Here is a 15,152-nt window from a genome sequence, read left to right on the forward strand (position 1 = left end):
AGATATATTGTTTTTGGACGTGAAAATAAAAGTTCTCCATGTGTAATCCTGCAGTTTATTTTTTATTACTGTTTAAAGTCGGCAATAGTTCTTTCCTCGCGTAATCATATTTTGATCATCAGTTATGAGGCTTCGCGGAACAATCGTCACGTGCTTCCCGCTAGACCAATAAGGTGGCCGCTTTTTTGGGACAGGTAAACATTAGTCCAAGATGTCTGCGCCCTTGTTGTTAATATCGAGTAGTGAAGAAGAGGAAATTACGGCCAGACCTCCTTCAAAAGTCCGTAAAAAGTATTTTAAACAATGCCTCATGCATCTCACGTCCAGAAAGAAAGAAGAAACAAAGGCTTTTACACGCACACGGTGGGATACATTCAGAAACTGCGTCAAACGGTGGCTTTTTTTGCAAGGTGAGAATCAGAGAATAGCAGAAACATACAAACATTGTCTAGAAATCGAGTTTGACAATGTTCCCGAAGACGCTGGGTTTCACTCCACTTGCTACAGGCGTTTCATTGACAAAAAGCGCTTGGATGCGGCCAAGAAACAGGCCACACAGCGACCTGAAGCTCAAGATCAAGGCCAGTCTGTGCCATCGGGTAGTAACGTTAGTATCGCTACAGTTAATTGTCCGACAAAGAAACTTAGGTCCAGGACCAGCCTGCCAGTAGCTTGTGCTGGTCCTGTGCTTCCTGCCTTGTGCATAATTTGTAAGAAAACGGACAAGTACATTACTGTGGGAGGCAAACGCCAGAAGGACCATCTTTCACAGGCAGAAACGTTGTCAGCAGGTAGGTAAAAACAAAACACACACACAAACACACACACGTTTGAACTTTTATTCCCTTATGCTGGGTACCATGGCTAACTTTCAATTACAAAACATAATTTATGTAATGTTTTATTTTACAGTCAGAGACAGATTTGCATTGTTTTGCCTACAGCTACAGCCAGAACACTCAATATTGTTTAACTCTCAACACAGTTTTTTTTTATTAGTTAAATTAGTTTTTATTTATTTATTTACAGGCAAGTTGCTGAAAGCTGCTGAGATGAAGGAAGACACTAGCATTCTTGTGCATATTCGAGACAAAGACTGTGTGTCTCTGGAGGTGCGATACCACAAGTCCTGTTATAGACAGTACACCAGGTTCTTGACAAAGTCTAGTGCATCAGTTACTGTGACCTCAGAAGAACAGTGAGTTATGAATATTTTATATTATAAATAATAATTAATAATTCCCTCACATTTTCAAATTTCAAAAGTAAAGCATTGACCATCTATATTGTCGATTTGTCTGTAAACACAGTCTTGACTGCACAACTATTGCACCAGTAATTCAAAATGAAAAAAAAATGTTTAGTAAATTGTTAAGGTAGAAGAAACTAGAAATAATTTTCTTGCTGAAGAATAAAAATTATCTCAAATCACTTTGTCAGGTTTCGATTTGCTACTCTTTATACTACATTTAAAATTGAAGCCATTGTGCAATAGTTATGGCACATAAAGTAATACATCTTTTCTGTTTTTAATGTGTTTTCTTTTCAGAAATGAGCCAACCTTCGATGCCAGCTACAACATCTTCCGTGAGAGGATCATCCGCCATAGAATAATTGTAAACCAAGAGGTGTTGACAATGAAGCAGCTAAGAATGATCTTTTTTAAATCTGGTGAAAAAACATGAATATCTTGATGCTTCAAACTACAGGTAATTTGAATACCACAAATGCCTTTGGACTCTTTGGAAAGAACGTTTAAGCAACATTCTTTTTCTAACAAAAATGGAATTCATAATAATCATAATCATCATAATCATATTTTATAACGTGTAGAATCTGTTAACAGTGTATTTTAACCTTCTTTGGTTATTTCGGTAAAGTCACCACGTAGAATGAGAATAAAATAATAAATTGATAAAATAAAATAACGCGATAATATTCTCACGACGTTTCGGCCACAACACAAGCGGCCTTCATCAGGTGAAGGGACGAGACTGTCTGGTAGGACAGCGTTGGAGTGAAAAAAGCCACGTTCAGATCATGACCTTTAAGCTGTGTGAGAAGAAACAAAGCGCCTTGACAAAGGAATTAGCATATAATTTAGCATTGAAATGGCCGAGTGATTAGCTTGTGACTGGTCACAGAAATGGCTATGTTAAAAGTTAAAGCATACACATCCGCAGAGGCACCCCTTAACAAAGGAATTAGCATAGAATTTAGCATTGAAATAGCTAAGTTAAAGCATACACATCCGCCGAGGCACCCCTTGACAAAGGAATTAGCATAGAATTTAGCATTAAAAATGAATTCAGTGTGAATATATATAATTATTTATACCATTGTGATCATCTTTGACTCTATCTTTTGATTCAGGCAGGATAAATTGAAGAGGAGGTTGGCCCGTGATTTCCCCCAGCTGGTGTTTCACTCCCCCAAGAAGCACAACATAAGTGAGATGGTTTTCGTTGAGACATTGTCTGCAGATAAGCTGATAGACAGGCTACCTCATCCATCAGGTACAGAAACAACAGTCAACTGAGGTAACTAGCGAAAGTGACTGTGAAAACAGGGCTAGTGCAAAAGCTGGTCCACAAAGACCAAGTTCAATGGCCTCCATCAATACTGCAGAGGACACGAGGACACTTTACAGTGTGGCATTAATATTAAAGATGTTTCTGTGTGACTCTCCCGGTATGAAATGCCCGTGGCCACCCACATCAGATGACCTAAATGTGAGCGAGGCAAAATCTGTCGTTCCAATTGAATTGTACAATCTGATTTCCTGGATTATTGGTGCAACTGAGGAACCAACACTGGCCCATTATGTTGATATTCCAGATGATTTGAACCTAAAAGTGATATCTATCTGTCAAAACATTGTGTATCTTGCATCTAAGGGTCGGAAGCAGACTCCTAAATCATTGTGTCTTGGTCTAACGGTTCGCCATTTAACAGGTTCATCACAAATTGCGTCACTTCTAAATAGACTAGGACATTGTGCATCATGGGACACAGTTGTCAGTCTAGACACTAGCCTTGCCCAACTTCAACTAGTCGAGGGCAGAGACAAAATACCAAAGGGATTCTCAAAGAAGGTTCCTACAGTACTTGTGTGGGACAATATTGACTTTGGGGAGGAGACACTGTCAGGTCATGGAACTACCCACCACACAAATGGGATTATGCTGCAAAGTTCTGTAGTTGAACCTGTGTCAACAACAAACAGACAACCACTACAGAAGGGAGTTTCCTCATTGAAAGTACCCCCGAGCATCCCTGTCAAACAGTACCATAATTCTAAAAGACAAGGACCACAGCACTTGTTTCATCAGGAAAGTGTTCCATTACAGGCGACACATACAAATTGAACACGGTGTCTGCTGTACAAACTGAACTGGCATATGTTTTTGTAAAGTCCATAGATGCTGAAAGATGCACAATAACAAGCTGGACAGGTTTCCATACATTACTTCAAGGTGATGGCAGTCTGCAAAAGTCAGCACTGTATTATCTTCCAGTCATTGAGGCTTCACCGACAGAGATGTCAACAGTAAACATAATTCTGAAGCGAAGTGTTCAAATTGCTAATCAGCTAGAACTGGACCATACAGTGCTAGTTTTTGACCAAGCTATATATGCCAAAGCTCAGCAAATCCGCTGGAAAGATGATGACTTTACTCAGCGTATAGTGATTAGACTAGGTGAATTTCACACCTGCATGTCCTACCTCAGCATTCTAGGAAAAAGGTTTGGAGATGCAGGACTGCAAGACATACTCATTGAGTCCGAAGTTGTTGCCCCAGGATCCATCAATGGAGTGATCAGTGGTCATCATTACAACCGCAGCATGAGGTCACACAAACTTCTGTATGAGAGTCTGCAACGCATCAGACTTCTCACCTTCTTAGATTCTCTGCCACCAGAGGAGAGATATGAGTGTCTGGATGTCATCAATGAGATCAAATGTGCATTCCCGGACAGAACAATGGATGTTTTGTGTGCTAATGAGAAATTTGACAAAATGTGTTCGAAATATGAAGACGTTGTTAAAAGAGGAAGTGCAGAAAACCCAACGTTTGCCTTCTGGAGTTCATACATCGACATGGTACAGATACTCCTTCTATTTGTGAGAGCAACACGATAATCAGATTGGCAGCTTCACCTGTCAACAGTGCGCTTGATGATGGCATGGTTTTTTGCGTACGATCGTGTAAATTATGCTAGGTATTTACCTTCATACTGGCTGGAAATGGTCAATTTGCCCCTCACACATCCTTCTTGCCACAGTGAGCTCAGTGTTAAAGGCCAGTGGACTGTCCAACGTCAAAGTGTCCATGGATTTGCCTCGAATGCTTGTGACCAGGCCATTGAGCAAACATGCAACAGAGATTCCAAGACAAAGGGTGGTTGGACAGGGTTAACACAGAATCGGGCTGCAGTATATCGCTGGATATTGTCGCAACATGAAAGGGCTGCCATAGCAAGACAATGTGAGGCAATGGCAGGTAAATCTCCCGATATAAGGAAACGAAAAGACCTTGACAGCACACGAATTCATAATGATGAAAGGGCTGTGACCAGAATAATTTCCACCCTAGATTCCATGCTGAATCCTTTTGACACACACCAAGATGCCATTGTGTGTCTTAGCTCTGGGACAGTAGCAGCTGAATAAATCATGAGGGATTTGCTCGCAGCTCCGGAAAAGGGGGAAAATGCTGTCAAAGAGTTTATGGACCAAAGACTGTTATCACCATCAGTTGACATATTTACTCCCATCAAAACACAAAAACTGAAGACCTTTAGTGACCAAGCAAAGACAAAGAAGAAATCTGCAGCAGGCAAGGAAGTGATTCTACGTGCCGACAAGAAACTATTCTCCAGATTACTCGTCATAGGTCAAAGTAGAAAAATAGACCTGCGGGAAATTCTGTCTTACTCCTTGGGAACTGTGTCATATCCTTGAGCCAGTGCTGATGGTTCACTTGCTAAAACAAACAAATCAGCTCTTATGGATTTATTGGAAACCAAAGGTGGAGACTGTTTAGTTGACAAAGTTCCGACAGATGGAGCTATTCTCTTTGATGGCATGGCAGTCATTCAAGCCATTCGGTCAATACCAAGTACCTTTGGAGAGCTTGCAGAGACCATACTGCAGTACATAGTCAAGCTTGCTCTGAAACACAACTGTACACGGATTGACTTTGTGATTGACCAGTATCCGAAAATGAGTATTAAAAACCTAGAATGGTCACGTAGAGCTGGTGGTGGTACACAACTGGTGAAAATTTTTGGACGGGGTCAGAAGACACCAACACAATGGAAAAAGTTTCTATCAGATGGAACAAAGAAGCACTGGCAGAATTCCTCTATGTTGTGTGGCGAGAGGCTGATCTTACCACTGTGGGCAAGGACTTAAGCTTGTACATAGCACATGGAGACCTGTGTCAATGCGTGACTGTAATGGAGGGTTTACAAACTCTCAGTGCTGTTGAAGATCTGACATGTGATCATGAGGAATGTGACACCAGGGGGTATTAACATGCACATGCTGCACAGGGACATCAAACTGTAGTCATCAAGGGCCCTGATACTGATGTGGCAGTGATTGCTTTAAGTCTGCAGCCAGATTTACCATGTAGGTTGTATTTTTTCATGGGGGTTGGCAACAAAACAAGGCTCATTGACTTAGCTAAGGTGTCGTCAGCTCTTGGCACAAGTGTCTGTTTGGCACTTATTGGGATCCATACCTTCTCAGGTTGTGACTCTACAAGTGCCTTTTATGGAAAAGGCAAAAGGCATTTTCTGTTGCTTGTGAGAAAGAGGAATATCTGACTGCTTTTACAAATCTGGGTAGCAGTTTTAACCTAGACCAGTCTACCTTTGAGCTACTTTGCACATGTGTGCCACCTGTATGGCCAGTCATCTGCCGAAAATGTGAACGATGCAAGATACAAAGCGTTCTGTATGGCATCGTCAGCTTTGCCAGAACTATCCATGCCCCCGGGCAAACTACCAAGCAGCCATAATGAGACATTCTCTGAAAGATATAATGTGTGCCCCTTCACCCGTTGGCAATGGATGGCACCTCGAGGATGGTGAGTTAACAGTGACCTGGATGAATAGAAATCCTGCCCCTGAAAGTGTGTTGCAGGCAGTCCACTGCAGTTGCAAGCATAGCAAATGTAAGACTGGAAAATGTTCCTATATGTCTGCAAGACTGTCTTGTACTGATTTATGTCGGTGCCAAAATTGTGCAAATGTTTCACAGGAAACAGAAGAAAGACCTACATGGGATGATGGCTCTGACAGTGATGATACCGATGAGTAAATATGCGCTGTGTTATAATTTAAGGTGATTTTGAGCTGTAAAGAATCTGTTGTAGAATTGTAATTTTTTTGGCAGCATTCAAAAATAAGGGGACAGTGTAGCATTTCGAGTCATTTCAGCCAACTTGGGCCAAAGTGTGCTTATATTTGTATCTTTCTCTGTGATTACACAGTACCTACTGAAAATTTTGATGTATAAAACATCACAGTTTTGCTAAATTTATGTTTATGTTTAATTTTGCTTAGTGCCAATCCGTAAAGTTGAAGCATATTTTCTACAAATGTGCCATATTTCATGGTCTACATTCACACTTGAGTATATAATGCACCAAAACCTGTCTCAAGTGTTTAGGTACATGTATAAACGTCAGTTTGAGAGATATTTTGTGTTGCTAAAATGTATATAAATAAAGTTACAAACAAAACCAGCAGCATAAGATTTTCGTTTTTCTAATTCACAATAATATACATTTAAGAATTGTGACAAAAAACTGCAGGGTATTTTGCGGAGAACTTTTAACATAAAGTCGATAATGGTTTTGTCTATGAAAAAAATCATTTAAAAAGTAGTGCCCAGGTGTGGGAACGAAAATCATTTTATAGCCACTTTTTCCTAGTTCACCTTATGGCCTATACAGTAGTATCTACCGACTCTATAGTAGTAACGACTAACTGAATAGTAGTATCTGCTGACTCTATAGTATCCACTGACTATAGTAGTAACTACTAACGCTATAGCAGTATCTACTCACTCTGTAGTAGTATCTACTGACTCTAGTAGCTACTCACCATAGTAGTATGTATTGACTGTATAGTAGTATATACTGACTGTAGCAATATTGACTGACTGTAGTGGTATATACTGACTGGTTTAGTATCTACTTACTCTATAGCAGTATCTACCAACTCGATAGCAGTATCTACTATCACTACAGCAGTGCATACCGACTTCGGTGGTACCTGCTTTCACTACAGCAGTGCATACTGACAGTGGTGGCACCTGCTTTCACTACAGCAGTGCATACCGACTGTGGTGGTACCTGCTATCACTACAGCAGTGCATACCGACTGTGGCGGTACCTGCTTTCACTACAGCAGTGCATACTGACTGTGGTGGTACCTGCTATGATTACAGCAGTGCATACTGACTGGTGGAACCTGCTATGATTACAGCAGTGCATACTGATGTGGTGGTACCTATGATTACAGCAGTGCATATTGTGGTGGTACCTGCTATGATTACAGCAGTGGGTACCGACTGTGGTGGTACCTGCTTACACTACAGTAGTACATGCTGACTCTATCTTATATATAAAAAAAGTCAAATTTGTGAATGTGTCTGTTCGAAATGTTTAGCATACCGTGATGGCGGGGAGGAGGCCGTGATACACTCACTCATCTTACACTGACTCACTCACACAGCATACACTGACTCAACAACACATCATACACCGACTCACACATTGCACTGACTCACTCATCATACGCTGACTCACTCACACATCACTCACTCACATAACCACTGACCCATTCACTCATCATACGCTAATTCACTCATCATACACTCACTCATCATACACTGGCTCACTCACACAACCACTGACCCATTCATTCATCATACACTAACTCACTCATTATACACTCACTCATACACTCACACCACCAATGACACATACACTCATCATACACTAATTCACTCATCATACACTGACTCACACAACCACTGGCCCATTCACTTATCATACACTAATTCACTCCTACACTCACCCATCATATGATTCACTCACACATCATACGCTGACTCACTCACACATCACTCACACTACCACTGACTCACTTACTCATCATACACTAATTCACTCACCTATCATATGATGACTCACTCACACATCATACTCAAACAACCAGTGACCCATTCACTTATCATACACTAATTCACTCATACACTCACCCATCATATGATGACTCACTCACACATCATACACTCACTCACACAACCACTGACCCATTCACTTATCATACACTAACTCACTCATACACTCACTCATCATATGACTCACTCACACATCATACACTCACTCACACATAGTACACTGGGAGTGTCATGCTGCCAGCTATGGCTGCAAGTTTGGTCGTACATGTTATTTATATCGTTTATTGTTAAATGAGAATCACAGTTCCTATGATTACTATTGTTATTGTTTTTTAGGCTTTATTTTGGTGATTTAGAAAACATGGTTAATCTATCTTATGGTTGTTATTGGGATTTGAGCACACATTGTAATACTTTTTTTAAGATTTGCTCGTTTATCTAGGATGTTTCCATTGCGTGTCGTCGCTTCAAGACGATTCTAAAGTAATCTACAACCTTCGATTCCTTTGCGCGATTTTAATAATCGATTAGTGGTGCGCTAGGTTTTTAATTTTTATTAATGAGTTTTCTTTTAATTTGTATGTTATGTTTGTAAGTTTTTAAATATATTTTCCCCCGGGCAACGCTGGGTATTTGCCGCTAGTAGCATTATATATCGACTCTATAGCACAAAGTACTCACCTGGCAGAGAGGCCGTGATGAGGCCTAGTCCCGCGCAGAGCCCCCGGTCTCGCCTAGATTGCCCAGCCGGCCGAGGCTGGGGGCTGGGCCGCTAACCACCTCCCCCCCACGCTACAATAATCCTGTCTAAACACGATAATTTTAGTATCTACCGACGCTATAGTAGTAAGTGCACACATTGGGGTGGGGGGGAAGAGGACGTGACACTTTGATGAATTTACCTCAGCGTTGCGTGTATTTTTTTGGCATTTTGAACGCGAAGGAGAAATCCCCCTACCCTCCAGCAATGACGCGCGTGCGTTGCCAGGGGCAACCCCCGGCAGCTTGAGCGGCAAAAGTAAATAAATAAATAGAGATATTGCACAAAAACGCAATTTCAACTACTTTAAAGTTTAGGGATGGGAAAACGGAATAGCCTATTTCCACTGCGGGGCTCGGGGCGTACCGCCCAGCAATTTTTTTTCGGCGTCAACCCCACGGTCCGAGAGCCAAATCCCCCGCAAGCGAGCGTACGCAGAGGGACAGACAGACAGACAAAAATGCCTTTTATAGGTTAGAATACAACAACGGCCTGGAACAAAAGCAATAGAGCTTCATCGTTTCAAGCTTACACTTCTACTGAGACTCCATGTGACTCTGTATTGTCTACGAAGTCCACCCACACCTCCACATCCACAAACTGCTGGGAGTTGTCTCGATCTGCCTCCGAGTCAGAATTCTTCTCCTGCTTTACATTGTCTCCATCAATGCGAGGGTCCGATATTGGAGTTGAATCTTCATCTTCACATTTCACCGTCACTACTTCGCTCTTCACCATCACGTCACATTTCACCTTCACCTCTTTATATGTCACCTTGATTCCTTTCAAAGCGTTTAAACTGGGTTTTTCTTCTGGTTCTTTTTTCATGAGGGATGGGCTCATTGCAGCACTTTGACTTTCACAAGCCGATTTCACATTCATTTCCTTGTGCATCTTTTGATGCCTGTTTCGATGTGATAACTGTTGAAAACCCTTCTCACACACAGTACACTTGAATGATTTCTCGCCCGTGTGAGTTATCTGGTGGTTCTGAAGAGTTGGTAAATGAGCAAATGTCTTCCTGCATACAGTGCACTTGAATGGCTTGTCACCTATGTGTGTTTTATGGTGGTTTTTAAGGTGTGATAACTGTGCAAATGCCTTCCCGCACACAGTGCACTTGAAGGGTTTCTCTCCTGTGTGTGTTCTCCGGTGGCTCTGAAGATGTGATGGCTGTCCAAATGCCTTCTCACACACAGTACATTTGAATGGTTTCTCACCTGTGTGAGTTCTCTGGTGGGTCTGAAGAGTTGGTAAATGAGCAAATGTCTTCCTGCACACAGTGCACTTGAATGGCTTGTCACCCGTGTGTGTTTTATGGTGGTTTTGAAGGTGTGATAACTGTGCAAATGCCTTCCCGCACAGAGTGCACTTGAAGGGTTTCTCTCCTGTATGTGTTCTCTGGTGGTTTTGAAAAACTGATAAGTATGCAAATGCTTTCTCACACGCAGTGCACTTAAAAGGTTTCTCTCCTGTGTGTCTTCTCTGGTGTTGCTTCAAGTTTCCAGTTTGATCCGTGGTGTAAGGACACTGGTCGCACTGGTGTATTTTTTTACTCAACTTTGAGTGCCTTTGCTCCATTAGACCAATTCTGCAGAGCAAAGTGGCAGAGGAAGTGTCAGCTGCAGACAGGAAAACATCAATATCAACACTCTCTACCTCAGCATAGAGGCAAAAGAGGAATGCATATATATACAGTCACACATGACTTGCACGTCAATACGTATTCATATATTCATGATATAGTGAAAAAGCTTCCTCAATTCATCGCACTGGCTGCTAAGGCACACAATGGGGGGGGGGGCAACTGGTCAGAAATGTCCGGAAACCTAAGTATCTTCAAAATGAATGTTCACCTAAAACTCCACGGACACGCTTTTGGTTATCTGGCTACGAAAGGAATATTTAAGCTAAATTCAGATAACATAGTAAAGGGTGTTAAAAATAATACGTTGTAATATGCAAAGGTGGACCGTGTAATTTACACCCTAGGCGTTCTGTGCTATCCTCCCGCAATTAAACCGCCTTCAAATAAGCTCACCATGACACTAGGGCTATAGGCTAGTGTCGTTCTACGTAACCAACCCATATTCAGTGACAGTAACCTTTATCAAATGGAATAAAGTGATTTAACACGAGGCTCAACACCTATAAAAGTTAAAATACACTAATTGCAGAGAAATGAAATACATGGTCCCTGAAACCATCAAGGATGTACCACTGTTACGCAGAATGACAGGATGTTGCATCACAAATATACATCGTATAGCCCAAATAAATGTCATTACAAAGAAACAAGAACAAACTCACAACAACCAGTCACATTTACTCATGCGACCACCAAGCAAGCAAAAATTCCGTAAAACACAAATAACACAATCAGGATTCAACAGGCTTCCCCAAAGATTCCACCCAAGCTGCTGGGCCTAAATGCACATGCCACAGCGCACACTCAAAGGCACAGCCAGGCCACTGAATCTGAACATCATTCACACCAGGAGCAACGATCTAAAGCAAGCAATAATAATAAATAGCTTTGGTGTCTCGTTTGCTGCCTTGGTTAAGCAATTCAGATTTGCAAACCCAGCGTGGCACCAAACACCATTTCGATCAGTTGCAAATAAACAGGCATTCCCAGCAATACCATTTGCAATGTTCCTTCAACGCTATAAGCCAGGTGTACCTTTCGTTGTTGGTCGATTGAAAGTGCCGCACAAATCCTTTCTCTGGCTGGGACAGGGCTGCTAGCTGCGGGATTGGTTGACCCTTCCTCACACATTCCAGCTTTTCTTGAAAGGTCCTTCTCGAAAAGGGCTTTACCAGTAAATCCACCACCAAATCGATTTCGTCTCCTCCTTCAGCGTTTAAAACAGGGCAAAGTAAAAATCTAAACAAAAAATCTAAAGCACATCTAAAAATCTAAACGTCGCGAAAGAAAGTTTAAATAAATCTTAAATGATGCTACGTTACGTGATAGCTAGTTTTACTTCAAACTTGATTTGAAGCTTTTGTGACTGCAGGAATTACTCTGGTTCTTTCGGTAAAGTCACGGAGTCACGTATTTAATTTATTTTCTATGTGACTTTACTAAGAGTTTTACTTCAGTTAGCTAACTGGTCCTCTGATCACACACCACGAAAAATGCTAACATAGGTGGCTAGGCAAGCCAGAAGGCTACGGCGTGTCAAAGAATATGCCAAACATGGCAAACTCAATCTGATTGGTTAAAGAATATAACAATCAACAACATTGTCCCCATTTGCTTCAACAGCAGAGGGGATCACTCGAAATTCAGAAGGCCTAAGGGTAGATGTTTCACCCGGAGACAGCATAGGTGGAAAATCTGATTGTATAAAAGCTCAAATTTATGAGCTGCACTGGAAGCAGCACCACCGAGGGAGAGAGTAGCAATGAAATGACGTTAATAGACTAATGGGAACGAACTTTGTAAAATACATGTAGCATTTATGAAAACATATATTCATATTCTTAGCTCTTTCGGTAAAGTCACGTTGAAGGGAAACAATAAAATAATAAAATATATATAAAACAGTTAAAATTCTCACGACGTTTCGACCATAACACAAACGGTCGTCATCAGGTGTGAAAAAAACAACGGCAAGAAACATTTGAAAGAAGTGTCGGTTTTGCATTAATTAATTTATTTTTTAAAACGGTGTATTTATTTACAAAAAACGTCAGCGCCACGCGCAGCGATTTGGCAGTTTATTTAGAAGGACTAGTCCATTTATGTTCTGAAAAGAGGAGGGGGGAGAGAAAATATTAATGCATGCTGTCTGAAAGCCACCGTAAGCGTGAACAATCAATTAAGACCTGAAATGGTTTATCAAATCCTTACAATGATTGCTAAGCCAGAATCCATCTTCTTGGTTGAAATTGTCTCTGTGCGTGTATATGTGGATAGCCTCATGAACGAATCTCTCATGGCATTCATAATAAAGGTTTTTGTGTTAGATCGCGTTTATTTATAAATGTGTCGTAACCCTCCACCACCCGACACGGCCAATCAGCAAAAAAAGTGTCACGTTGACAAAAGACCAATAATTCACTACTTTAGCCCACCGGTGTGTTTTGAAGAGTGAATCCACAACATTTACAGTTTCAGTACGACGTTTCGCTGGTAAATACATCCAGCATCATCGGGCAATTCGCCAGAATGGTAAAGCCCTCGCTTGCTCCCGGTTTTATATAGAGCAGCAAGGTGACGTCATCACTTAACTCATATCAGGTGCAGTGATTAGAGGCGGGGGTTATGGTCGAAACGTCGTGAGAATTTTTATTGTTTTATATATATTTTATTGTTTCCCTTCAACGTGACTTTACCGAAAGAGCTAAGAATATGAATTACTGCAGTCACGAAAGCTTTAAATCAAAATTCAATCTGATTGGTTAAAGAATATAACAATCAACAACACTGTCCCCATTTGCTTCAACAGCAGAGGGGATCACTCGAAATTCTGAAGGCCTCAGGGTAGATGTTTCACCCGGAGACAACACAGGTGAAAAATCTGATTGTATAAAAGCTCAAATTTATATGAGCTGCACTGGAAGCAGCGCCACCGAGGGTGAGAGTAGCAATGAAATGACGTTAATAGACTAATGGGAACGAACTTTGTAAAATACATGTAGCATTTATGAAAATATATTACATTATAAAATATAATTTTCTGATTCTGACAATCTCTAGACCAGCAGAGAAGGCCTTGCTGGCCCTGACGGCCCACCTCTGGTATTATGCAGACATGTATACATTTAACTTCAACTAAGAGTATTGAAGCCACGCTCAGATTTACTTGAAAGCTCGGCTGAACAGATGGCGACTTCAGCTGCGTATGTGCTGTGTTAACATCCTGTTTCCATGCTTATAAAAGGTTTTGTAGGAAAACAAAAACAAACTAATATTTTAAACCCAAAGCCCCAAGTATCTGTCACCCTCTTCTCCCGCGAAGCCGCCGGAAAATCGATGATCGACTGCAGACATAAACACGGAAATTCTAACACAAAAACACGTGCGTGAGCTACCCAGCACACAAACACGCTCGGGTAGGCGAGCGCACGGGGGGTGACGAGTGCGATTGTAGAATTCTTTGTCTGCAGGCAGAGTCGTCCTTGAAAATAAGCTACTCTTAGCTCAATGGACTTCAGTCGTGAAACACACTTATTCTGCACTGGTATCATCCGTAAAAAAAAATACTCGAGTGGGCACCGTGATGGCAAGATGTTAACTACTCTCGCCTGGTATACAGGAGGTCGTGAGTTCGATCCCGACCCTGACGCCTGTCTCTTTCCCCGGGGTCGCACGGAATTTCCTCCGGGTCCTCCGGTTTTCCCCTCTACATTGAGAATCAACATCACCACGCGTTTAAGATTATTATTGGCTGCTCTACGTTTCCACATAAGCCACTTCGCTGTGGGCAGGTCGCTTCTGAAAAAGAGCTACATAGCTCAGTGGCCTTTTTGCCTGATGAAATAAATAAAAAGTTAATTTAAAAAAATTGTTTCAAAGTAGTGAGCCAGGTGAAGACAAATTAAACTTAAACAGAATTCAACCAAAAACAATCAGGCGAGGGCAGGAGGCTAGGCCCCGCATGGCCAGGCCCCGGGTTGTAATGTCCCAACCTGGACATCGATTCTCGCTGCTACCCAATTGATGTCCCTGCGAGAGAGAGGAGCAGGGAGGCTCTACCTGGGTAAACAACAACAACAAGAACCACGATTTGAACTTCTCACCTCGGATCTCAGTGAGAGGCGAGCAGAGCGGTAACGTCCTGGTATATCGTGACGTAACGATTAAATCGCGCGGCGGGGAGATGACATGACGTCGGTAGCGAGACACCTCTTCCCCGCCCCCCCCCCACTGAGCGGCGGCAACTGATTAAATTATGTTAATGCCCCAGGCCCATATATGGAGCGATTGGGCGTTGCTGCTGAGCCGAACGCATTGAACTCGCGACGGAATTAATGAAAACATTATGTTAATGACCCGCCAGTGATTGGACGTGACTTTGCCCAAATAAGGATTTAACTGGAACAGCGGCAGACGTGACGTCACGCGCACGAGCTCTGCGGAGGGTGGTGACATGCCGTCACTAGCGGGGTACACCTCCCCCTGGCGTCTCGCGCCGATGACATAACGTGGAGTAGTGACGTCAGAGAGCAGGAGTGGTT

The 15,152-nt window shown here is 42.0% G+C and overlaps 1 protein-coding gene across 1 annotated transcript; it reads right to left on the bottom strand.

The window, feature by feature from the left end:
* Positions 1–825: 825 nt before the first annotated feature.
* LOC116957245 (uncharacterized) lies at positions 826–14,817 on the bottom strand. Its single transcript, XM_032979308.2, has 3 exons — positions 14,715–14,817; positions 11,647–11,818; positions 826–10,554 (listed from the first exon to the last, which is right to left on the bottom strand). Exon 3 carries the CDS (start codon positions 10,542–10,544, stop codon positions 9,492–9,494), a length of 1,053 nt encoding a protein of 350 aa, XP_032835199.1. The 5' UTR covers positions 10,545–10,554; positions 11,647–11,818; positions 14,715–14,817; the 3' UTR covers positions 826–9,491.
* Between the last annotated feature and the right edge of the window lie 335 nt (positions 14,818–15,152).

This window comes from Petromyzon marinus, chromosome 71 (assembly GCF_048934315.1).
Source record: "Petromyzon marinus isolate PM22_M1 ecotype Great Lakes invasive population chromosome 71, UKy_Petmar_22M1.pri1.0, whole genome shotgun sequence".
In the NCBI taxonomy this organism is placed as follows: Eukaryota; Metazoa; Chordata; class Hyperoartia; order Petromyzontiformes; family Petromyzontidae; genus Petromyzon; species Petromyzon marinus.